This window comes from Bolinopsis microptera, chromosome 5 (assembly GCF_026151205.1).
Source record: "Bolinopsis microptera isolate Bmic1 chromosome 5, MBARI_Bmic_1.0, whole genome shotgun sequence".
Classification (NCBI taxonomy): domain Eukaryota; kingdom Metazoa; phylum Ctenophora; class Tentaculata; order Lobata; family Bolinopsidae; genus Bolinopsis; species Bolinopsis microptera.
The window spans coordinates 14,695,223-14,721,054 of record NC_087076.1 but is presented as its reverse complement, the minus strand read 5'-3'; the positions used below and the strand labels follow the sequence as shown (position 1 = coordinate 14,721,054).

At 40.8% G+C, this 25,832-nt stretch overlaps 3 protein-coding genes across 4 annotated transcripts in view; all 3 read right to left on the bottom strand.

Annotated features, from left to right (window-relative positions):
* Positions 1 to 25,832, bottom strand: part of LOC134816084 (endoplasmic reticulum-Golgi intermediate compartment protein 2-like) — an 82,094-nt gene that overhangs the window by 2,507 nt on the left and 53,755 nt on the right. The window contains exons 2-7 of one of the 2 annotated variants that reach the window (XR_010160354.1): positions 9,005 to 11,988; positions 8,434 to 8,545; positions 7,833 to 7,961; positions 1,853 to 1,972; positions 1,526 to 1,657; positions 1,186 to 1,370 (exon numbers count right to left, since the gene is read on the bottom strand). Coding sequence is in view for 1 of the 2 variants with exons in the window: in XM_063824823.1 (XP_063680893.1) it covers positions 1,186 to 1,370; positions 1,526 to 1,657; positions 1,853 to 1,972; positions 7,833 to 7,961; positions 8,434 to 8,545; positions 9,005 to 9,088 (762 nt within the window). In the remaining variant the exon portion in view is untranslated. Of the gene's footprint in view, positions 1 to 1,185; positions 1,371 to 1,525; positions 1,658 to 1,852; positions 1,973 to 7,832; positions 7,962 to 8,433; positions 8,546 to 9,004; positions 11,991 to 25,832 lie in introns of those variants that run through there. The other variant, XM_063824823.1, reaches the window with a different exon arrangement.
* Positions 12,183 to 18,897, bottom strand: LOC134816086 (C-1-tetrahydrofolate synthase, cytoplasmic-like). The gene is made up of 8 exons (XM_063824825.1): positions 18,001 to 18,897; positions 17,676 to 17,849; positions 17,342 to 17,492; positions 16,988 to 17,143; positions 16,574 to 16,755; positions 13,716 to 13,812; positions 12,998 to 13,115; positions 12,183 to 12,697 (listed from the first exon to the last, which is right to left on the bottom strand). Exons 1-8 carry the CDS (start codon positions 18,118 to 18,120, stop codon positions 12,673 to 12,675), a joined length of 1,023 nt encoding a protein of 340 aa, XP_063680895.1. The 5' UTR covers positions 18,121 to 18,897; the 3' UTR covers positions 12,183 to 12,672.
* The window catches only part of LOC134816088 (NADH-ubiquinone oxidoreductase subunit 8-like), a 60,408-nt gene continuing 53,763 nt past the window's right edge, over positions 19,188 to 25,832 (bottom strand). Inside the window, exons 2-7 of the mRNA XM_063824827.1 lie at positions 20,908 to 20,974; positions 20,733 to 20,768; positions 20,487 to 20,591; positions 20,174 to 20,298; positions 19,899 to 20,075; positions 19,188 to 19,783 (exon numbers count right to left, since the gene is read on the bottom strand). Of these exons, the coding sequence (XP_063680897.1) occupies positions 19,652 to 19,783; positions 19,899 to 20,075; positions 20,174 to 20,298; positions 20,487 to 20,591; positions 20,733 to 20,768; positions 20,908 to 20,959 (627 nt within the window). The 5' untranslated portion in view covers positions 20,960 to 20,974 and the 3' untranslated portion in view covers positions 19,188 to 19,651. The remainder of the gene's footprint in view (positions 19,784 to 19,898; positions 20,076 to 20,173; positions 20,299 to 20,486; positions 20,592 to 20,732; positions 20,769 to 20,907; positions 20,975 to 25,832) is intronic.

The window sequence follows — 25,832 nt, the reverse complement described above, 5'->3', positions numbered from 1 at the left end:
TCCAAAAGCCCTGGGAGGATTCAGAAGAACAGAGGAAAAGGAACTGGAAAGTGTTCACAGCACTACCAGAGACTCCTATGCTAGTACCCAAATCCCATCCAGCTGTGCCTAACAACCAACACCCTTTCTCCACACGACCAAGAGACACTTTCTGGGACACAAGCGATTCAGCTAACGAAAGCTCTGCCAAAAGACTGACCGCCCAAAGTGCTATCAGAATGATTGACAAGTACGACATATGTACTACCATCTATACTGACGGATCATGTAAAGGTGGAACAAAGGAAGGTGGAGCAGCAGCAGTTATCACCACAGGGTCAGCAGCTAACCCCGTTATACTGGAGACCATAAAAAAGAAGGGAAATAAGTTCACCTGCTCCTATGGTGAGGAGAAAACTGCACTTACGGAAGCCCTGAAATGGATGACAGAGAACCAGAAGTATGATGACACCATCATATGCTCTGATAGCCAGGCATTACTGAATAGCATCGATAGCCTGAACCCAGACACACAGGATATCAGGAAAACTCTGGAATCACTCCATGGGACAACGTACCTGCACTGGATTCCCGGCCACTCCAACATTCCTGGGAACGAATACGCTGACAAAGCAGCAAAGGAAGCAGCACAACTCCCGGACCTGGGCCAAGGACAGTCTACAATCTCATACGGAGTTGCCAGAGCAGTAGCAAAGGCACACATCAAGGATAGCGACCCCCAACACCACCTGGTCTCCCAGACTTACAAGGGATACAACAGAAAAAGAGCGGACAGTAAAATAGAGAGCAGGAAAGACGGAGCGCTGCTAGCACAACTCAGAGCAGGCCATTGCCTTCACCTGTCCCACTACAAAAATAGGATCGACTCTACAAAGAGTGCAACTTGTCCCCGTTGCGGAGAAGAAGAAGAAACGGTACCACACTGGATTCGGTGCCCTGCAACGATCAGGACGAGAGAAGAAATCTTCGGAAAATCTGACTTAAACTTGGACATACTAACCACCAACCCGATAGAAATCCTGGCGTTTGCTAAGAAGACCTTGCTTGAGGGACCCTTAGACGCCTAGCCCATCACCACCACCACCACAACAACGTTACTGATGAGTGTACATACTCTACTAAATGTTAATCAGGCAATTAAGTAATAACACTGACATAGGATCATGTAATTACAGACTGTATTACCTGGACATAATATTGAAAGCTATATTCCGAAGTCGGAGCGATCTTGTGCTCTCCGTCCAGTGCGTACATCATGCCGTTTACTCTGTCTCCAAATGTTAATCCGTCAATACGGTGCGAGAAGTTTTTCTGAACCTCTCCGAACTGGAGGTGAGCGTGCCCTAACCCAGCTATCTTCACAGATCGACCTGGATAGTTCTAATGCTATTATGGACTGCCAGCTCTATGTTCGTTTTTAAAAAGAACATGGCAAGAGTGATAAACAATACTAAAATCATACCAACGCTAAACTGGAGAGACGAAAAATGTATTGTCACAGGTGAAATGGTGCAGTAAGACTAACCTGATAAAATATGGAAGTTTCCTTTAATTTTATCAACAGGAATACTGCCATGTAATCTACACGCATCTTTAGGAACCTCTATTCCGTGATCGTCACGAGGCACAAGTTTACGTGATATGTCCCCCATCATATCTGAAATGAAATGATGTGTTTTAACTGAGTGGAGACTCTCATTTTGGACAAGATGTTCAAATAACGACCGAGACTCACTCAAAAAGGCGAAAACTGACAATTATGTCTGCAATACACTGATAATATGGTTAAGAGATTTTGACGTGCACACAGCGGCAGAATTTCCAGGAGAAAAGAAAATGAATGAAATGAAACCTTCCAGAGAAGCATGAGCTTGTCCAAACTCCTTGACAGCGCCTTGTAATTTCAGGAACATCTTCTGATTCTCAGCTAACTCGAACGGTACTAGTTCCTCCTTCAACAACTCAGTGTTACCTGGTAAAGTATTTAGTATTGATGTTAGGGATACCTCACTAAAATAGGACGGAAGCCAAGGGGTATTATGGGGGGCATAATTATGGGGGATTTCCAAAAAAACCCCAAAATGCTCATTGGCTTCGGTAACCGCGACAACCTCACTCGGTATGTGTGTAACATCAACATCTCATTTCCTAAGGCTTATAAGCAACTCAAATTGTACAAACCTATAAATGCTGTTTTATTGGGGGGGGTGTCATGTCCGTCTATGTCCGCCTATGTCCTGTCCTTTTTGGATTCTATGAGACAACGGACGTGTTTTTTGGGACATTGGCGGACACGGACGGACATTGGCGGACTTGGACGGACATTGGCGGACTCGGACGGACATAGGCGGACCCGGACGGACATAGGCGGACTCGGACGGACATTGGTGGACATTAGCGGACATTGGTGGACATTAGCGGACAAGCATTTTGAGAATTTTTCGCAACTTGTATTATAATCTTGTACAAAACAAACGACTTATTAATCACACTAAAGCTATTAATAGCTTTAACTTATTATATCAAATTATATAGGGACCCAGGAAAAGGCCACAGGAGGAGGAGGAGGAGGACTGGGGAGGAGGAGGACTGTTGAGGACTGATGAGGAGGACTGAGGACGAGTAGGAGGAGGACTGAGGAGGGGAGGAGGAAGAGAACTGGGGAGGATCAGGAAGACCCAGGAGAAAGACCCAGGAGAAGGACCCAGGAGGAGGAGGAGGAGGACTGAGGAGGATGACTCAGGAGGAGGAGAACTCAGGAGGAGGACTGAGGAGGACTGAGAAGGAGGAGGACTGAAGAGTACTAAAGAGTACTGAGGAGGATGGCTGAGGAGGATGGCTGAGGAGGATGGCTGAGGAGGATGACTGAGAAGGATGACTGAGGAGGATGACTGAGAGGGAGGAGGAGGATCAGGAAGACCCAGGAGGAGGAGGAGGAGGAGGACCCAGAAGGAGGACCTAGGAGGAGGAGGAGAACTGAGGAGGATGACTCAGGAGGACTCAGGAGGACTGAGAAGGAGGAGGACTGAGGAGGATGGCTGAGGAGGATGACTGAGAGGGAGGAGGAGGAGGAAGAGGAGGAAGAAGACTGAGGAGGAGGAGGAGAAGGACTGAGGAGGAGAAGGAGGACCCAGGAGGAGGAGGACCCAGGAGGAGGAGGACCCAGGAGGAGAACCCAGGAAAAGGCCCCAGGAGGAGGAGGAGGACTGGGGAGGAGGAGGACTGTTGAGGACTGATGAGGAGAACTGAGGACGAGGAGTAGGAGGAGGACTGAGGAGGGGAGGAGGAAGAGGACTGGGGAGGATCAGGAAGACCCATGAGGAGGACCCAGGAGGAGGAGGAGGAGGAGGACCCAGGAGGAGGAGGAGGACTCAGGAGGACTGAGGAGGAGGACTGACGATGACTGAGAAGGAGGAGGACTGAGGAGTACTGAGGAGGATGGCTGAGGAGGATGGCTGAGGAGGATGGCTGAGGAGGATGACTGAGGAGGATGACTGAGAGGGAGGAGGAGGAGGACTCAGGAGGAGGACTTAGGAGAAATGAGAAGGAGGACTGAGGAGGAGGAGGAGGAGGAGGAGGAGGAGGACTGAATAGGAGGAGGAGAAGGAGGGGGACTGGGAGAGGACTGAGGAGGAGGACTGATGAGAAGGATGAGGAGGAGGACTGAGAACCGAGGAGGAAGAGGACTGGGGAGGATCAGGAAGACCCAGGAGGAGGACCCAGGAGGAGGAGGAGGAGGAGGACCCAGGAGGAGGAGGAGGACTGAGGAGGACTGAGGAGGAGGATTGACGATGACTGAGAAGGAGGAGGACTGAGGAGTACTGAGGAGGATGGCTGAGGAGGATGGCTGAGGAGGATGACTGAGGAGGATGACTGAGAGGGAGGAGGAGGAGGACTCAGGAGGAGGACTTAGGAGAAATGAGAAGGAGGACTGAGGAGGAACCTACCTTGGGTACCTTGGGTTCGTTTCGGGCTAGCACGCCCAGGCCAAGACATCTTGCGTCTCCACCACCGGTGTCTCCGTTATCATGTCTTGCTCACAGCCCATTCCAAGATTGAATTGCCATTTGCCCCTGTATATCCAGGGGTAGGAGGGGTGTCGGGGACGGTATGGAGAAAGCGATCAAGTGCTGCCTTGAATTTTGGCAAGGTTGGGATAGACTTGATGTCGTGAGGCACAACGTTATACAAAGCAGAGGCCACTGAAGGGAAAGAATGGAACCTCATGGTGTTGATGCTTTTGTATTTTGATCCGCCAAGAGGACGAAGACATGTAACTCCTCTTCTTTGAGAGTGTTGGAAAGAAATGTTTACACTGTTGGGAATCTCACCGTAGTAAATTTTCCAGACAAGGATGATCATGTACCTCTCGCGGCGGCGCTGTAGGGAGTAGAGATCAAGCTGCTTCAGGCGCTCCCAGTAGCTAAGATGCTTGTATCCTGCTATTTTCGCAGTGAATGAGCGTTGGATCGACTCAATCATGATTATGTCACACTGCAGGTGAGGCGACCAGAGAGCACAACAATACTCGGTAATAGAGCGGACGTATGTCTTGAAGAGCATCATCATCGTGTCTTTGTCTCTGGTAGAGAAAGTTCTCAGTACCCATCCAGCTTTGCTCGCTGCCTCAGAGGACTTTCTTGTGATGTGTTGACGCCAGGAGAGATCACTGTCAACATACACACCGAGATCTTTCACGACATCATCAGAAGATATCGATGCACCAGATGGTAAAATGTAGGGTTTCTTTAGCTCAGGGTTCTTACCATGCTGGAGAAGTTGGAACTTACTTTCGTTTAGCTCCATGTTGTTTGCTACTGCCCATCGCACTACTGCACAGAGATCTTCCTGGAGACATTTGCAGTCGGACGGGGAGCTGATGTTTTTGTGGAGCTTGGAGTCATCAGCAAACACTTTTACTTTGCAATGTTTTACAACTAGGAACAGGTCGTTGATATACAAAATAAATAGCAGTGGGCCTAACACAGTGCCCTGTGGTACCCCACTTAGCACCATTATGACGAGAGATTCAATACCATCGACAACGACATGTTGGGTTCTTCCACTGAGGAAGCTTTCCAGCCAGCGGTGGGCGTTGCCCTTGATACCGTACATATGGAGCTTCTTCAATAGTATAGCGTGATCTACCTTATCGAAGGCTTTGCTGAAATCAAGATACAGAATATCAGCATTTTCGTCACCATCTAAGTCATCCATGATGTCTTGGACGTGGTGAAGAAGTTGAGTAAGACAGCTTCTTCCAGCTTGAAAGCCGTGTTGATCGTGGTTGATGATGTCTTGAGCTACAATGTAGTCAACCAGCTTAGCGCGGACGACCCTCTCGAACATCTTTATGAGGTTGGATGTTAGAGATACCGGTCGATAGTTGGCAGCAATCGACCTTTTCCCCTTTTTAAAAAGGGGGATAATACTCTGGTTCTTGAATTTTGTAGCTATTTCACCAGAGCTTAGCGAAGCTTTCCAAAGCTTGGTTATCACAGGAGCTAGGACAATTCCACATTCCTTGAGGATTAGGACTGGGAACTTGTCAGGTCCGACTGCTGAGAAACGATTCATCGCTTTGATGGCGTCAAGGATATCTTGCTCATTAAAGTCGATGTCTGTGATAGAATGAGGTTGCTCAATGACCTTGGACGTCCGGACTTCGGCTAGATTTGCCTTTTTGGGGTCACTGAAAGCACTCGCATATTGATCCTGTAAGATATTACCCATAGTGGCTGGATCAGACTGGAGCTTGTCATCACTATCCAATAGGGGTCCGACAGATGCAGCAGGGGTTTTAAACCTCTTTGCAAAGGTATAAAACGCCTTAGGATTAGTCTTGATCTTACTAAGAGCAACAAGTTCTTCTCTGGCTCGCTGCTGTTTAATGGAGGAGGAGGAGGAGGAGGAGGAGGAGGAGGAGGATCAGGAGGACTGAATAGGAGGAGGAGAAGGAGGGGGACTGGGAGAGGACTGAGGAGGAGGAGGACTGATGAGAAGGATGAGGAGGAGGACTGAGGACCGAGGAGGAAGAGGACTGGGGAGGATCAGGAAGACCCAGGAGGAGGACCCAGGAGGAGGACCCAGGAGGAGGACCCAGGAGGAGGAGGAGGACTCAGGAGGAGGAGGAGGACTCAGGAGGACTGAGGAGGAGGACTCAGGAGGACTGAGGAGGAGGACTGACGATGACTGAGAAGGAGGAGGACTGAGGAGTACTGAGGAGGATGGCTGAGGAGGATGGCTGAGGAGGATGGCTGAGGAGGATGACTGAGGAGGATGACTGAGAGGGAAGAGGAGGAGGACTCAGGAGGAGAACCGAGGAGGACTGGGGAGGATCAGGAAGACCCAGGAGGAGGACCCAGGAGGAGGAGGAGGAGGAGGACCCAGGAGGAGGAGGAGGACTGAGGAGGACTGAGGAGGAGGACTGACGATGACTGAGAAGGAGGAGGACTGAGGAGTACTGAGGAGGATGGCTGAGGAGGATGGCTGAGGAGGATGACTGAGGAGGATGACTGAGAGGGAGGAGGAGGAGGACTCAGGAGGAGGACTTAGGAGAAATGAGAAGGAGGACTGAGGAGGAGGAGGAGGAGGACTGAATAGGAGGAGAAGAAGGAGGGGGACTGGGAGAGGACTGAGGAGGAGGATGACTGATGAGAAGGATGAGGAGGAGGACCGAGGAGGAAGAGGAGGAGGATGAAGAGGAGGAGGAGGACCCAGGAGGAGGAGGACTGAGGAGGAGGACTGAGGAGGATGACTGAGAGGGAAGAGGAGGAGGAGGAGGAGGACTCAGGAGGAGGAGGAGGAGGACTGAGGAGGACTGAGAAGGAGGAGGACTGAATAGGAGGAGGAGGAGGGGGACTGGGGGAGGACTGAGGAGGAGGATGGAGGACTGAGGAGAAGGATGAGGAGGAGGACTGAGGAGGGCTGAGGAGGAAGAGGAGGAGGAGGACCCAGGAGGAGGACCCAGGAGGAGGACTCAGGAAGAGGAGGAGGATTGGGGAGGAGGAGGAGTGTTGAGGACTGATGAGGAGGACTGAGGACGAGGAGGAGGAGTAGGAGGACTGAGGAGGGGAGGAGGAAGAGGACTGAGGAAGATCAGGAAGACCCAGGAGGAGGCCGAGGAGGAGGAAGAGTAGGAGGAGGAAGCATCTAAATGTTATTTCCATTTTTGTCCGTTTTTGTCCATTTTTGTCCGCTCTATTTTTTGTCCGTTTTGAAAATATAGGGTACCGAACGGACAAAAAACATGATCCCCCTATAACAGCAAAAATTGAACATTTTATTTAGCAATTTAGGTGTCCATTAATGTCCGCTAATGTCCGTACATGTCCGTCTATGTCCGCCTATGTCCGTCTATGTCCGCCTATGTCCGCCTATGTCCGCCTATGTCCGCCTATGTCCTGTCCTTTTTGGATTCTATGAGACAAGCGGACATAGACGGACGTGACACCCCCCCCTTTATTTCAGTAATTACAGCTAATTTATGGGATAATTTTGTAAAGTTTAGTAATACTGCATGCTTGTACACACAAATCTTAACGGAGAAGTGTTATGAATATGGCAACCAGTGTAGGAGAAGGTTCAAGGAAAAAAGGAAATCAAATCAACTGTATCGTGATATGATTGAAACCGTTTAAAGTCTGATCCGCGATATCAAAACATTTGTTCCTAAACTTTAACGTGATGTATTGCGGATAAACATGTTTCGAAATAAATTGATAAATTAATAATTTCCATATCAGCACGCTTCAGACTGTTAAAATCCCGTCAATTTATTCAAATCAACAACACAATTTGTTTAAATGAGATTTAAAATATAATAAACGCACCTAAATCCCGTCCCCAAATATCGAGCACATCAGCTCCAATAAGGTTACACGGCATTTTAACCGTCATGTCCACGTTGATGGACAGTTTGGAGGTCTTATCATGATCTACTTTGTACTTGTACTCCATATCTGTGGATATAACCAGTAAAACCGAGTGATTTGGGAGGGAAGATTAAATCTTGACATCCAGAGTCTTAATAATATAATATGATATTTATAATTTGTATGTTTAGTTGGTTCACGTATAGTACCCGCTATAGTACCCGCTAATCATTAAAACCAGTATTAACCTGTATTTAGTTTGAAGCGATGAAAATGATTGCATTTTAAATGCTTGATACTGTACGTCAATTATTTAAGAAGCTTAAACGGCAGTATTCCGAACGGAATAAGTGTTATTTTGTGATATTTATGATATTCTCATGTTCTGTATATGTCTAGACATGATCCCGCTAGCGTCGTTAAAAAAAGCTAATGATCATAACACGTCAGTTACAGGAGGTTATAATTTACGAACCTAACTACGATAAAATAATCTTATATTTAAGATGCATATTACAAATAACTGTAATCAAGCTGTGTAAGGTAATTCAAAAGTTACTTGGTCGGAGGAAATCGTTTATCTCGGAGTACAGTAAGAACCCTATCCCGATCCAACAAATCAACGTAACGACACCACCAAACGAATTTGTAGTTACATAGCTGTCTTCTACCTGTATATTAACAAGTGACAGAATTGTCTTATAACTGTATATTAATTAACGTGTTTCACGACAAGACGGTTTGAAAACCAGTAATTTGTGATTGATGACATTTTTATTAAGTTGTAGGAAGGTGAGAAGGGTATAAAATCCCTCATTTCATTTCAATGCGCCCCAAAATAATTGTTTCAGGGCTTCCAGGCTACTTCATGTTTTACAATTTGACAGGCAGGTAGATCTTCATAAAAATTCTTTCGGAATCAAGAAAAAGCCCATCTCAAAATTTTGGCTCGCTTTTCAGTACGCACGATTTAAAACCGCTCGTGCATTAAAATTACATATAAGCGCTGACCTTTGACCAGCAATAAATTCGGCTAGAAAATATTTTTCGGTGGGACCAAAAGCAGCTGATAGAAACAACTAAAAAGTCGATTTCCAGAGAATTTTCATCAAGTCCTGATAGTAACTCACCTTTGGGAAGGCGTCTACTTGTTTGATAAGATCTTGCAGCTGTACTTTTTTATCTCCGGTGCCGCGTACAATACGTCTTAACATCTTCTAATAATTACAATTATCTACTTTTTAAGTTCTTATTATTGTATCAACTAGCAATATTAACATTTAACACGTTGTTGAGTTATTTGAATTTATACACTTATGTCCAAACAACTTTCATCAAAATTTAATACTGTTGTGTCAAATAATAGGCTCATGTACTGTCAAATGAATTATCAGCAACGATGCTGATAAATCAATATAAAGCAGAAAAGTTAGTGGCACTGGTATGGATATTATATATGATTTGAAATAAAACGAAAATAAATCAATACAATAATATACAATATAAGAGAACATAGTGCACTCTTTTTGAATTAAGTGCATTTGATGGGCCACATATCATACATTATTTGATTTTTAAGAGGTCAGAAATTAACAAATAAATAACCAACCATTTGCCAAGGAGGGATAATTTAATCAATTATAGATAATAGATTTAACTGATCAATCTTCATTGTATTGTCTGGATGCATAATGATCAGGGGGAATCAGTGACATCTTTACCCTCAATTTTAAAGCCCCGCAACAAATTACAGCAGTGTACATTGTACATTGTACAGTGTAGAATCAAAACAAGGGATCTGATAGACTTATTCCTATTATTGAGGTGGTGGAGGAATTAGTATCGCAGTTCTCAATTGCTTAAATGGCAACCCTTCTGAGAAAGCCTATTGCAGTACCCAAGTATACTAGTGGTCCAATGTTATATAAATATATCTAGTTTTAATCAGCTGTTCCTAGCGAAAGTTTGTTTTGAACTTTATGCTCATAGCTTTACAATACAGCCTACGCATATCATTATCAATTAAATGTATACTATAATTATCAATCCTAATTGTGAATGAAAACCGTCCGAGATAAAAGACTATTGAAAATCCAATACTGATAAAAATATCAATGCCATGTTAAATGATAAAAATAATATCAATGCATTAAAGCACAATATCCCAGCCGAAAATGTATTGTATGGAGATAAAATGGTTTCTTACAAGTCATTAACAGTATCGCGAATCGTACGAACAGCAAGTAATTCATCACGCTCATTAGATGATGGACAACTGTTATCTTTAAAAACTAATTCATTATAAAGCAGTCTTCTTGCCACAAACTTAATAAATTCATGTGCAGTAAAACCAGAAATATTTCAAGTCAAGTATTTAGAAGAGCAAGGTTCGCTGTCATCGATAAGCACTCTAACGGGAGAAGGTTTGTTGGTGAGGGTGACTGTAGGAGAAACACCATGTTTCTTCTTCCTCTTCTTCTCCTTACCCTTACCCTTAACAGGAGAAGGAGACCTAGAGTAGCTGGGAGAGTTGTTTCTGATCGGAGAACAAGGGAAGCAGGGCGAGTTGAGGTGCTTGATTGGAGAGGCACGAGGATGGCTGGCTGGAGAGTTGTATCTGAGGTTAGGTGAGGAGGGTTCAGGAGAACAGGATCCCCCTCTGCTGACAGGAGATCTGGGAGGGGTGGGAGTAGGAGGGATATCTTCCAGGTCTATGTAGACGGGAGTTACGGAACAGTTTTGAGATGGTTCATCCAGCTCGTCCACCACGATGGGATCGTCTTCTGTTGAGCTGGTGTTGGTGATTTTGAGAAGTTTGGGTGATGATCTGTTGATTTCTGAGTCACTGCTGTCGGTTGTGATGTTCACATCCAGTTCTCTTTCTTCGATGAACTCTATGGAGGAACTCTCGCTGCGGGTTCTGGTGACGGTCTCGTCGTCCCATCTTGTGTTAGAAATGGTGTCACCAGCTGAGGATCCGGAGGTCTCCCCGATGTATCTTACAGGTGACATATCCCATCTGCTTACAGAACTTACATCATCGTAATGAACTTTCTTTAGGTAAGTTTTCCAGTCGTATGGACTGGTAGCAAACATGTACAGTTCATGACAGAAATGATCCGTTTTGTCGAAGAGAAATGGTTTCATTTCATGCTTGAACTCATCGGAGTTGATGTGGTGATGGTCTAGAAGCTTCCACAGAATTTCCAGAATAAAGAACACGTGCTCAGTGTTATTGTAAAGCAACAATTCAAGTTCATTTCTCATCCAAGGGAAGAGCCTGTGTTTTGCTCCTTCATAGTGTTTATAGAATTCTGGTGTCGCTTTCCGTGTTTTTTGGTCAGTGGAGCAAGCCTTCGCAAAAAGGTTATTAGCGTAAACTCTCTGCCGCGCCTCCTTTATTCTGACGTTCTCTTCCTGCGGAATAGGACTGGCATTTCGTCTCCGCTTCCGTCGACTGTCCTGGTTCTCAGGTATTTCGATCGGAACTACACTTGAACTTGAACCATTATTTGAATTGCTATTTGAACCATTATTAGAACCATTATTTGAACCATTATTTGAATTACTATTTGAGTTACTATTTGAGTTACTATTTGAGTTGCTATTTGAGTTACTATTTGAGTTATTACGAGCCGTAGTAGCTCTGTTAGTTGTCCGGTATCTGACAGTGTTACGGAAATTATTCCTAACAACCGGAGGTATTATCGCTGCTTCATCCTTCTTTATATGTGTTTCTTTGTACTCTGTTATAGATTTAACATCGTGTATCAAAACACTGAACACCTTCTTACACAAGGGACAAGTCTGAGAAATCTCAGACCACTGAAGAATACAGTAGTAGCAGAACGCATGGAAACAGTCATTTAAAAAGGACCTATTATTAAAGGCACCCAAACAAATGGAACAACTGTCCTTGTCCGAGGAGCTTGAGGAAGTAACCACTTCAAGTGAATCCTCATCAGAATCTACAATTGTAACCACCTCATGTTCAGCCTTGTTATTGAGGGAGAGAGTTGAGCTAGCTCTCTTCAGGACTTTACTGAGGTTGAGTGGGGGAGAGTTGTCATTTAGTGGGGTGCTGGAAACTTCTCTTACATCGTCTGACATTAACCTTTCTAGGGAGACACGTTTAGTTATGTGTCACTCGAAATTATATAGTTTACGATTCAGGATATTGTGAGTGACAAGTTATATTTAAAGTCGAATTAATTAATTGATTAATTAATCATACGTCTCAAATTGTAGGATATGTTCTAGATAGATAATCTTTTAAACTACATTTCCAGGTGCAATAAAACATCGTGATACTAAAACTACATGATAACGTATTATAACAGTGTCGAATAACAGCTACATTCTACAGTAATAACCCGTATCAAACATCATGTACTCCGTATAAAACAAGAGATCATCTGCTTTATCAAAGCCAATCGGTATAGTAATTATGCTAGTTAATAAGTTATATATAAAAGCAATATTTTGTAAAATTTCTATAAAAGTTAGTTTTTCGTTTAAAAAATCTGAAAACGAGGTATAGCAGAAAATTGTTTCCCATAAAAAAATTAAAAATTCTCAAATGTACATGTGTTTTAAAAATCATACATATTCTCGATACTATAAAACGATATGAACACCAATAAAACGAACTGATCTGAAACATATTTAATAACTTAAATTATAGTCTACACAAACATTTACCACTATTATAATTTAAATCTCATCGCAGGACTATAATATGTTATATAGCTATGTAACGGTAGTTTACTTCCAGCTAAAAATAATGGATATCTTCGCTTTACTTCTTCAGCATTTGAATCAGCCTGAAATAAAGCCACCGTCAAGAATTTTATTTCACAAAATATGATTACAAATAAATGTCGCAAAGGTAAACATTCAATCAGAATTTGAGCGACATCTCCCGGCCCTCCACCCACCACTGTCCACCCACCACCCTCCACCCTCCACCCTCCTCCCTCCACCCTCCATCCTCCACCCTCCACCCTCCACCCTCCACCCTCCACCCTCCACCCTCCACCCTCCACCCTCCACCCTCCACCCTCCACCCTCCACCCTCCACCCTCCACCCTCCACCCTCCACCCTCCACCCTTCACCCACTCACCTCAAACCAGTCCTAGCAAGTTGAGCACTAGTAGAGTACCCTCTCACAGCTCCACCGAGGTGAGAGGCAGGGAAACTAGCTGTAGAGTAAGTTCTTTGTCCGCCGACACTTGTTACACCTGCAAACATTTGGGTCATTTGTACTTCATTTGTACTTCAATTGCTATAGTAGTAGCGATGATCAGTTAAATCATTTGCTAGCACATAATATTAATTTACTCGGTAAAATGTTTACTTCATTAGTAAAATATAACCATAATGATAAAAAAGTATTTTAGTACAACACCAGCCTATCCGAATATCCAAACATTTTAAAATTCAGTACGAGACAATTAGAGTTCGTTTTGTGTAATTCACACTCCTTTACTTCAGCAGAACCTAACATCTTCGCAGTTCAATCTTCCATAATAATGTTAACTCTATTGAGATCAATACAAACATAAATGGAAAATCAGGTTTACCTTATTCTAGTCAGACATTGCATAATATTCTAGATATATACCCACTAAAAGCAAGTACTATAATATGTAATATAATATAATTTAAAGATCATGTTCTCAGTATTCCTTTATTTCTCAATTCTAATTTCTTTCCATGCCCTAAAATTAGATTAACTGTTTTAAGAGTTCTAATTAGTAAATAGTACTTCAGAGTTTGTTTTTTCTATTCACACATCACATTAAATTTTAGGGAATTTCGGACGTCAGCCATGTACTTACCGTGCATTCTTTTGGCACTGGTTACAGTGTTCCTCATCAGGAGAGCAACAGTCATAGGTCCAACACCACCGGGAACCGGTGTTATAGCACCTGCCACCTGGGGAATTTAACTTAAAAATCTTATAATAAAATTTTATAACATACATTAATATTATATATGTGAAATGGTTATTAGTCTCATCACTTGAAATGCACGTTGGAGTGTAATACCATTGTTTAATGTCAAAAATCCCGATATCCGGATATATAATATATACTAATGTTATTTGGACATTATCTTTATCATCTTTATGAATGGTGTCATTAAATTCGCCAAAATGATGACTTAAAACTTAACAACACCACTGACGACATAACAGAGAGGATCAAATCTGCAGGTGCTCATCATTCCCTGATAACTGCACACTTTTAAAATTTGAATTAAAGTACTTTATATTATTTCTCCTGTTTTTTAGGTTATATATAATATTTGTACTTTGTCTAGGTTATATCTTTAGGTTATTATGGAAATACGCATCTTGCAGCTGTTGCATATTAGAGGCGGCAAATTATTGCTGCAGTGAAATAATGGTGTAAAAATTACCGAACGATTATATTATGACCATTGACCAATGATGTATCTTTAAGGTGAAATTTAACGCAAAGAATTGGATATTTCCCCAAAAGATGAACATATGAATTATTAGATTGGATGAAAACTTTTAGCACGTGCTGTAAAATTTTTAGCACGTGCTGTAAAACTCTTAGCACGTGCTGTAAAACAGTTTTCAGGGACCACCTGTCCCTCACAAATATTAGAATAGATGAGTTAAGTATAGTTAACTATAGTTAAGTTAAACAATGCTCTAGTCAATTACCTCCTTTAATTAGTCGGAAACTTTGCTGAAAACTCCCCGACCAGTAACCAGTAATCCACTTTGATCGTTCATTTTAAATATGTGGAGGCAGTCCGGGGGCCGGGAACCGCCCAGTACGCTTTTAATTTATAATAGTTCTTGCAAAGTTTCATTTTGTAGTCTAACTATGCCTTCCTCAGCAATGTGATGTTTTATATTGTCATTCCATGAAATTGGCAAGTATCAATAACCACTCGGAGACATGTCTTTGAGGATTTATCGTTAACATTTTTGACACATTGCCGACTAATTAGGCTAAGTTTACGAGATTTCGCAATATGGCCTCACTGAAATTCACTTTGAGTCCAATTTATAAATCATCGTAGTCCTGATCTCTTAAAATAAGATTTATGGCACCTTTTAAGTGATTTGCAAGGATTTCTCTATTGAACAGTTCAATCATCGATTGCATTATTGTTTTTGTTTTTACGGTTTGGTAATGCTTGAGCCTTAAACTCTAACTATATCCTTTGCAAAAGCTTGGTTAAGCTAAACTTTCTGACATCCGCCCGCGCCCCGAACACCATATTGGGGCCAAACTGTAAGAAATTTTCCGAAAGGGTTCTGTAATATTATTAATATAATATTTATTGACTCAACTAATTTTCAGCGATGTTGATATTCTGGAAGCTAGTTACATTGGAGGACAAGGAACTGTTCAGCAAAGGTTCAACTTCAAACAGCGCGAGCGTGACGAGCTTTCCCAACACCACTTATCATGCAACCTCCACTGATCAGATAGTAAACTACTCCCTAGGCAGTGTCTTGGTCATGTGCTTCCTTATCTCTACCATCCTGAATCCTGTCCTCACATACCACCATTATTCCACCCGTAAAACTGGAGTTTGCATCTTCCTCTTTTCTTGCCTCTCCGTATCTGATCTCCTCACAGACCTCTTCGCGCCGCTTGTCTACACTCACTACATGTTCCGTACGGGCATTTACTCAGGCTCTCTTTTTAGTATTGAGTTTGCCAGAGTGTTTGCTTGCACGGTGGGTTGTTTCTCTCAGTGTGGAACAACACTTATCGCAGCTACTCGACTCATCAAGGTAACCGCACCCTTCGTCAGGATCAGGAAACGAACTGTAGTGGCTTACTTCACTGCCTACACAACAGTCATGACCACCAACAATCTTGGAATTCTACTGTTGAAGCAGGTGGACATATCCCAGCGAGCTCTTTATTTCACTTTCACTAACATCTGCATCTGGCTGAACGTTGCTCACTGTTTGGTTGGGATTGTCTTGTCACTTGCAACATTCATTTACCTTTATTTGGTAAAGCCAGTCGGTAAAACGGAGAACAGGGTGAAGAACAAGAGAGTATGTGTAACAATACTACTCATGAACATACCCTACGTTATCTCCATATTCTTTGTTCTTCTTGTTTACATTTCATCCTGGCACGTGAGTATACATGACATTATATTTGGGTTTGTGCCAATGTTAACGTCGGCGATAAATCCAGTTGTGTTGATCGTTAGAAACAGTGGGATAAGACAGACTGTGGTGTCTCTGATGACTGTGTTAATAGACAGACAATACAATGAGATAATACGACAAAGAACTGCAGTACAAGATATATTGTGAGTGATGCTTCGTTAAAACTCTCATAAAATTATGCACATTATCATCGAGCAAGGAATGTGTAAGATATGAGTAGATCGTTTTTGAGCGATTCTTTTTTATTCTTCAATTATAGAGTTATAGCATAAGATTAGCTGCCTGATGCTTCCCCAGAATATTAATTGTAAAATGAGCAATCAGAAATTTATTTTTATTTTGAAATTAAAGCATCATATTCGCTGCCAGTTGCTTCTTCAGAATAGTTGTAATTGTAATTCTTAAATCATGTAGTTAATTATATTACCACCAAAATAGAGTATTGAGTGAACTACCCAAATTTAAAGCCAACATTATTCAACTGCTGACCAGATATTTCAAACAAAATATAAACCCCACCTGTTTAGCAACTGGATACTCCACGTCACCCCACAACTTGACCCCCGACTTCTTGGTAGCATCAGGTTCAGGGTTTATACCACAGTCGATCACCACAGCTCCTGGTTTAATCCACTCTCCTTTAACTAGCTCCTTCTTCCCAGCTGCTACCACCACTATATCTGCCTGGTTTATGTGGTATCCTGACAAATACAGAGCCACAGTTATAATATATATATATATGAATGTTAATACCATACCGGTCTTGGGACGACTGACAGCTTAAAAAGTACTTAAAACACTTACAATTACTTTCACAACGCTTTAAAAGGTGATTTACGAATAAAGCAGATAATAAATGTAAACTTACTGAGGTCAGGTGTCCTGGAGTGACAGGTGATTTACGAATAAAGCAGATAATAAATGTAAACTAACTGAGGTCAGGTGTCCTGGAGTGACATGTTGTGACAGTGCCATGTGCCCAGAGCAGCAGGTCGTGCATCGGCGCCCCAACTATCTTACTTCTCCCAACTACACACACATTCTTACCCTTCACATCTACTCCTGCTTCTTCAATTAGCACCATACATCCTGAGAAAAAGTCTTAGTAACGAGCAATATGGCAAATGGACTGTGAAAAATAGGGAAAATATTTTACAATAACTAGACTGACCTTAGTCCTTACGTTTAATAGATTCTAGAGCACTATTATTATAAGCAATCTTAAGACCTGCCTCAAACGAGTTAAGACGATCAGAGAGGTACCTGATGTATTTATGAAATTATTACCGGTAGGGGTACAGGGGGTGAAACACCTTTTGAGATCACCACGAGATAGTCGACCCGCGTTTACATCGGTCAAACCATCCACATCTTTAGAAGGAGAGAGTACGTTAGTACAGAGAGTCTCGTCTATACCAGTATTGCAATCGAGTGGTACCTGGTGGTAATTTGGTGGTAATATAGTGGTTATCTAGTGGTAATCTAGTGGTAATCTAGCAGTAATCTAGTGATACCTGGTGGTAATCTAGTGGTAGTTGAGTGTGATAAAAAATAACTCAAAAAAGCCCCAAATGAGACAACCTTCAGATGAACAGACACAATCTCACAAATAACAAGAAACCTGTAGAATGATGCCGTGAACTGTAGGATCCTGGTTGAGTCTCTCAATATTATCAATGAGTTCCTGTTGGGTGGTGGTAGGGGGCAGCTTCAGGTGAACACCGTGTATTCCAATCTCCGCGCAAGCTTTAACTTTAGCTCCTATATAGACGTTACTGTCGGGCCTGTCACCTACCTGTTACAAGAGAATGATCTGTTTATATTACAAAAACTAAGGTGGGAATAGTGGGAATACCTAAATTATGTGCGAAATTTTTAAATCTCAGACAATGGGCTTCCTAAATCTTATTCCCAAATCTAAATATTTATGTTCTGCTGTGTTGTACCTGGACGACTGTTAGTCCAGGTGTAAATTCTGGCTGCTCCTTCCTGATTTCCAGAATATCCGCTTTCAGACCTTGTCTCAATTTCTTGGCTACTGCCGTTCCTTTAATAACTGTAGCCATCACTGAGAATTGTTAATTTAAAACTTTAATTTTATCGTGGCTGTGTGATCTCAAAGGTGATGTCACTGATGAAATTTCTTTAATATCACTAGAAAAATGTAAAGAACGATCAACATGTGTGGTTCAAAATTTTACTTGGAAGCAAAATAGACGATGATTGTTAAAATAATAAATTAAGAGTAGTTCAAAATAGTTTGAGTCATCAAATAATAACATACTCGCAGAAAAATGCCTTCAAACTTAAATACTCTGTTCCCAAATATTTAAAAGAGCCATCAATCACGATGACAAATCTAGTCATCAATTATGATCGATAAAAATGCATTTCTGGGATTTCTTAATCTCTGCCTTGGCCAAAGAGCGTAGTGCCAATATTTCATTCTCTCTCAAGAAGTTAACTCTATCGCTGCAACCGTAACAGTTGTGCTTTCATCCTCAAACACTTGTGGCTCCATCTCATACTCCGTAAGACCGTCTTTGTTTTCTTTACTGATTTTATCAAAACTCTCCATTATTTCCTCCAGTTTCTTTTTTTTCTCTTCCCTTGCTTTCCTCTTTATCCGATCCCTGGCCTCTTTCAGTAATCTCTCATTGTCCTGTTTAGCTTTTTCTTTCCTTTGGCTTTTCCTTCTTCTAAACCCTGTCAAGTATTCGGTGCGATCTTTATCATCAAATTTAAGCTCCACTTTCGTTTCTCTGTTCTTCTTCATTTTCCTTTTCTTGTTAGGCGGGTTCATTATGTTTTCCTCCCCGTCCATTTTACAAACTGCTACAACTGAGGTTGGTCATGTTAATTATTGATATATCGGTAAGTAAACAGTCCTGGCGACTGGCAATATCGCAAATTAAGTACTAGAAATTACTGTTTCTCTAAATACCTACAGAGATGGCTGAACATTTAGCTACGGAGAACATTTGAGCTACTAATTTCTACCGGATAGAGCTTAATATTATATATATACAATATACAATATAATACCACCGTTCAAGAATCAAGATATTGGTAAATTGGTAAATTAACCATTTAATCTTAGGATCATATATAAGGATTCAGTTAAACAAAATTATGAGTCCATACTTAATTTCCAAAAATCATATAAAATATACATATCGTAAACGATAGTGTTTATCAAATAATGAGGATCACTAGCTAAGTAACGGGCAACACCTTTCACTACTAAATTATCATCAAACTGAGGGACAGTCATTACATTATTCTAGTCTCGATTTGTATGGTTGCTGGTTAGAGATAATAATATGAGATCCAATATACAGAGGGTTGGTCACGGAGTGCAAGTGAGCAGAAAATGTCCGACAAACAGTGTTCTAAAGGTCCTTTTAACTCCTAAGGTGATACTCCAAGGGACATACAATAAATTAAGAGTGCCAAAATACAAAACAGTATAACGTGTAAGCTTAAACTAACGAACAACTTCTCAGTCCTCCTGTCCCTTTTATGTTATTGTTTGAGAGTGTCTTAAGTTTCATGTCGCAGAGTTAACTCAGTTCAAACATCACGTTCCGCACAAGTCTATCTGTACAAATAGTCTGCGTCAATGTTTGCAGCGATTTCTACCTCCCACCGATCTCCGTTATTCAATAGTTTCTCTTTGTTGTAAAGGAGCTCTTCGTGTGTTCTCGTGGCGTACTCAAAGTTTGGGCCCTGTAAAATGTAATGTGTAAAAGTGCACGAAAATAAGCAACAAGAGGACAGGATGAAAACCAGTACTACTTATACTGTTCACTTCACAGAAAAAGAAACAATTCCTAAGACAAACCTCCACAATAGCATCAACAGGACATGCTTCCTGACAAAAGCCACAGAAAATGCACTTGGTCATGTCAATGTCGTAGCGAGTAGTACGACGACTCCCATCTTCTCTCTCTTCCGCTTCGATTGTGATTGCTTGTGCTGGACAGATAGCTTCACACAGTTTGCAGGCAATGCATCTCTCCTAAAAATTGACGATTGTAATTTATAATCTTGAAATGGATTTTATGCATGAAAATCGATCCAATTGACTCATTTAAATACAACTAAACAAGACCTTACCTCTCCATTAGGGTATCGTCTGAGGGCGTGTTCTCCTCTAAATCGGGGGCTAAGTGGACCCTTCTCCCACGGGTACGATATCGTTACAGGCTCACGGAAAAAGTAACTGAATAGAACTGCAGTACCTGTAACAAAGTTCATGTAAATAGTTGATTAGTTTTAAATTTATTGAAAATATTGTCATCAATCAGTACTAGATGATAACAGTACTTACAGAATCATTAATTAAACACCATTATCAACACTGCACCATTATCAATATTCAACATGCTTCTTGCTTAACATTGTCAGAAAAACTGTTAAAATCTCAGACCTCTCATCATTTCCAATCCAAAAATGGTAGTAAAGTTCTGCTCTGAAACATGAGCAAGTGTCTTAGCTTCCTCTGGTACTTCAGAATCGTGGTAGTTTGCTGGATCTGAGTTATATGACCTTTGTTATAAAAAATACAGGTTTAAAGTGAGTGTAACATAGCATTTTTTTATTTTAAAGTAAAACGTAATGAATCAAGTTCGGGATTTTCAGTTATTTACAACTTTTTACTATCAAAAATACTCACAATAGTTTCCCATGGCTCTTTTTGACAGATTCGTTCCTGAAGAAAAGGTATGAAAAATAACAAAGAGAATTGTTATGTTATTTTCGATTCGTTGAATTTTTTAAATTTGATCAGTAGTCGGTACCTAACATATAATAGGTAGTTACTAGTTAGAATATATAAATCAGATTCTTACCTGTAGCAGAAACGAGACATTGCTGATTAACCCTTTGTAGTACACGAAACATCTTTCATCGATATCTATAGGAGATTACAAATTATGTAATTGTCAATTTTCTTAACTACAAGAAAGGTTCAACTGACAGGAAAGGCAAGTTGTCCATTTTAAACCTCATTTGTCATTCATTCGCATTGGTGAAATTTCGAAAAATAGATTGGCTATATATTAGAATGCAGTGAAACCCGCCACCCAACATATAGTGCCACCCAGTATAGATACCTTAAAAAATTCTCGTGTTAAAAAGCACAACTATTTAGAACTACCCAAAGTGGGTTATTCATATAATCCGTAACAGCAAATATGGAAAAAATTGTAAATAGTCACTATTACAAACAAGTCCAGGACAGATAATTCTTGTGTTTTAAGTCGAGGGCCAGATTATCTGTCCATTTAAACGAAAATTTTGTCCTTGCATCTAACAAAATAATGCTCCCAGTTTCCCTTTCAAATAGGAAAAAACTTGGAAACTAAATAAATTATGCTATGACCCATGAGCGATTTAAGCAGTTAGATAAATAGCTTAGTTTAGACACCTCAGGGGGTTTTTCCTCCAGTGCTGGTGGCCCTCTTATACTTTGGATACATTTATAATTGATAAATTTACAGTACACTGTCACTGTAAATTGCAAGATTCAGAATCGCAGGGCCACTTCTCGTCTAATCATCAATCGTTAATCTACATTCTACAGTCTCCAAAACGAAGTACGAAGGTAAATTAACTTTGAGCTTTGTTTTGGCGACTGCTCCATTGATGGGATATTTGTTTTTTAGCGGTGTTGAAGATTGAATCAATAATAAAATTTATATCTCTATCATAATATATGCTAGTGTAAACATATATAATGCAAACAAATAGTAACTTGCTAGATGTGATTGGAGCACATGTTTACGTCAATTATTACTCAAGAAAACAACAAATTTTCAAGAAAACAACAAATTTTTATTTAAATCAATTATAGCAACAATTTGAAAAACTTTAAAGTTATTCTATTACCAAGGAATATACACGGGTATGGTGACTTGGACTATTGAGTTGTTAAGTAGATTAAGATTAGTAAACATGCACTTTCATTGTATTTATAACAACTAGAAATTAGGCTTCACGGTAAAATGGAGAAGCAGGTACAAGAACTCACTCATGGCTAACCAGCAGCTAACAGAACACATTCTGAAGCAACACACCACTCTCAATACCAACAGAGAGGCTGGGAAAGCGGTCAAGATTGCTATTAGCCTGTCAAATGCAAAGAGACATGAATCTCTCAAAAACCAGCTGATGAACGATCTACCACCTTTGATCAGTGAGAAGATCCCACATGCATGTGAAAAAGGTGCATCAAGCTGACTGACCGGACTACCTTATGAGAAGTACGGATTTGTCTTGAACAAGCAAGGGTTTAAAGACGCTATAGCACTGAGATATGCTCTACCCATTGCCAACATAGCCAAGAAATGCATTTGTGGCAAAGATAACACCTACAACCACGTTCTCATTTGCAAGAAAGGAGGCTTTGTCAACAGCAGACAGAACCGACTGAGAGACACCATTGCAAGCATTCTTGAAAAAATCTGTAATGAGGTTGTTGTAGAGCCCACACTCCAGCCATGCACTGGAGAAAGCCTTCGCCCTGGTACCATTCTGGATGATGGGCCCACAGGCTACCATGTTCCTTAAACGAGTGGCAACACTTCTGGCAGCCAAGACCAGCCAGGACAAAAGCCTCATCATGGCAAATCTAAGACGTCGTTTGCGATTTGAGCTACTTAAAACAGTTTTGATTGCAGTGAGAGGACACAGAGGACGGTATTATGAGAAAGCAATACCTGTTGACGAACTGGACCTAAATCTCGCACACACCACCAGCGATGAAGACAGGGGTAATGATGTTGATGATGAAGATGAGGAAGTTGATGATGAAGTTGAGAATGTAGAGGAAGAGGTTTCAGAAGAGTGAGCTGAAAAGAAGACAAGATTCTATTCTAAATTTTTGATTATTATGTTTATTGAAATAAACATATAATATCCATTACTCCAGGAGTGATGACAGGATATAGAAAAAAATGTATAGTACACACCAAAGTAACTTCAGCTTATACATAAATATATTTCTATATGCAACAATAGAGAGTCAGAAACTGTTTAAAAACTTTTTTTCATGTGCCAATTAGCAGTATGAGTTTTTTAAATTATTCAAACAATATACACATAATATAGCAATGACCCTATATAAAATCAAACCTTTAAGAATATACAAAATTCCCTAAGCACTCAAAAATTACCCTTGGCCTTGTGGCTCCAAGTTAAGATCTAGACTGTTTATATTAACAATGTTTTTTCTCGCACCTCTGTCTCCACGGAGAGAAATCACTGTTTAAAAACAGAGTGTTCTCATAAGCTCTGAGATTTCCTCGAGCGTACTAAATCACTCTACAGTCGATCTTCGAGATTGTTCTAAAAGGGCCCCCGACAGTTGAAACCAACTTCAATCGATGTATTTTCGGACGCTGATTCCGAATCACCCCCCATGACATAGGTTTAAAATGCTCCCCTGACGAGATATAAGCGAAAAACTGTCTCGATCACGTGATATGACCGTATAAGGAAGTTAGTCTAATTTCTCGTTAGGGTTAGGGTTTCAGCATATGCTTTTGTTAAGGATTGGGTTAGGGTTAGGGTTAGGATCAGATAAGAGGGTTAGGGTTTCGAATAGTCGTTTAGGACCAGCTAGAGAACGGGTTGAAAAAGTCACGCGACAGTCGAGTGTAGAGTGATTAATTATCATCCAGATTTCCTCGTTAGTTGGTTCCAAATTAATACGCCAATTTAGTTGCTGTAAACCTTTCCAAGAGCAAAAATATGCAAAAAGATCCTTAATGAAATAAAACTTAGTAAAATGAGTATTATGAAACAAAACCACTTGATAGGGTAGCACTCGTGCGCGGCGGGTCATACAACGTATGACAAGATAAATTAGGCTATAAAACAATGTTTCTAATTTTGAGTAAGTTAATTTTGTTAGCTTATCAATCAAATTTGCACAAAGATAGTTTAAAAGCATTAGCCACAAATAATTTGGACCTATGTGCGTAATAATGTTAAAATTTACTAAATTCTTTTAATTTTTAAAATTTGATATTTTTGCGCGCTATCAATTTTTAGTACTTTGATCCAACGTCATTTTATGAACATAATACATCATATATCTCATAAAAATAAAAATTGTTTGATTTATATGATGCAATTATGGTAAAAAGAGTTTAAAGTGTAAGGAAAATTTTATGTGCGCCGCGCATATTTTCGTAAATTAACACCATAGTACAAAAATCGAGCGCTGAAGCAAATTTGGTCAATCTTTACACTTTACCAAGATTTTGATTTGTGTGGCGCGGAGTTCACAAGGGTTAATTTTTAAAACGATTTAAATAAAAATGGAAAGCGGTTCAAGACGAGAGTGATGAAGTGTAATAGTCGGTATTCGGACCTTGTGATTATGGAATGTGGTGCCTATTAATGACTTATCCACGTGGTGCCTAATAATGACTTATCCACGAGAAAGAACTGATTAAGTGATTATTGTTTAAGATACTATTGGATACGTGAGGGAACTCCGAATAGAATTGCTCACCTGATGCGGGTTTTGAATCAGCGGGTAATTACTCCTACCCTTTTTAACTGCAGCAGTGAAATCCGAAGGCCAGGTTACACTAGTATATTATGTGTGTATATAGTTTGAATAATTAAAAAATAAATTGATACGTTTGATTTGAAACGTTTCTGCCAATATTTTAATCGGTGAATATATTGCATTTTTAAAGGTTTTATTTTATATAGGGTCATTGTGATATTATGTAGTTTTTATATTGTGTAAAATTTTACGGACGAAATGATCCCAGGGGAGACTCCCAACCCAACGCCTCGGCGGGTAGTTGATACACTTTGGTCTACTTGCTGTGGGGTGTTTCAGCCACATGGGTTGGGGGTCCCCCCTTTTTTGTGATATTATGTGTATATTGTTTGGATACTTTTTATACCATTCTTTACCAAGAAAATCTTTGGAGTTTTAGTTGCTCTAACTAAAGTTGCTCTAACTAAAGCCCTCGCGCTTGCAGTAGCGCCCTCAAAGAATCATGGTTATGTGAAGAGTTTTAGTATAGTGTTATTGTTACATTTTAAAACTCCCTTTGCCTCTATTCAGTTATTCTTTCGATGTTTTCTTGAATCTTATCATACTTTATCGTGTTGACAGGTGCTGACAGGTAGAATCCTGTAAATGCCTTATGTCTCCCCTACTCCCCCTGCTTGAGCTACTCTGCCTCCTGGTGATGGTTAATGTCTCGATGGCAGGAACAGACACGTCTGAAAGTAGAAGTAATGGTACTCTACCAAACTTGGATATCGATGCTGTGAAAGGACTTATTAGCATACTTGACAACAGCACTTTCATAAGCAATGAAACTTTGGATGGAGATTATACTGTTGTCAAAGTTGAGGACCCTGGATGTCATGATTATGCAAACGGTTCACAATGCTGTGGAAAATTAGGCAAGATACCAGAAATAAAAGAGCATGATGATCATATTTGCCTAAACATGACTTACAAAGATGATGGGACAGACATAAAGTTTTACCTTACATGGAATGGTGATGTGAAAATGAGTGGACACTTATTGGATTTCAAAGAAGATATTTGTGTAACAGTTCCCATTCCTAAAATAGGTCCCCTGGTTGGGATTTGTCTCTTCTTCACCAAGTATTCACGGGTAAATGAAACTCTAAGCAGTTGTGTCAACTTAAAGCTCAAAATCATTACTCTGGGTTTTGATGTGTGCCTAGGATGTTTTGGAGATGCTGGTTCATGTAGTGCTGCGGGATCAGAACA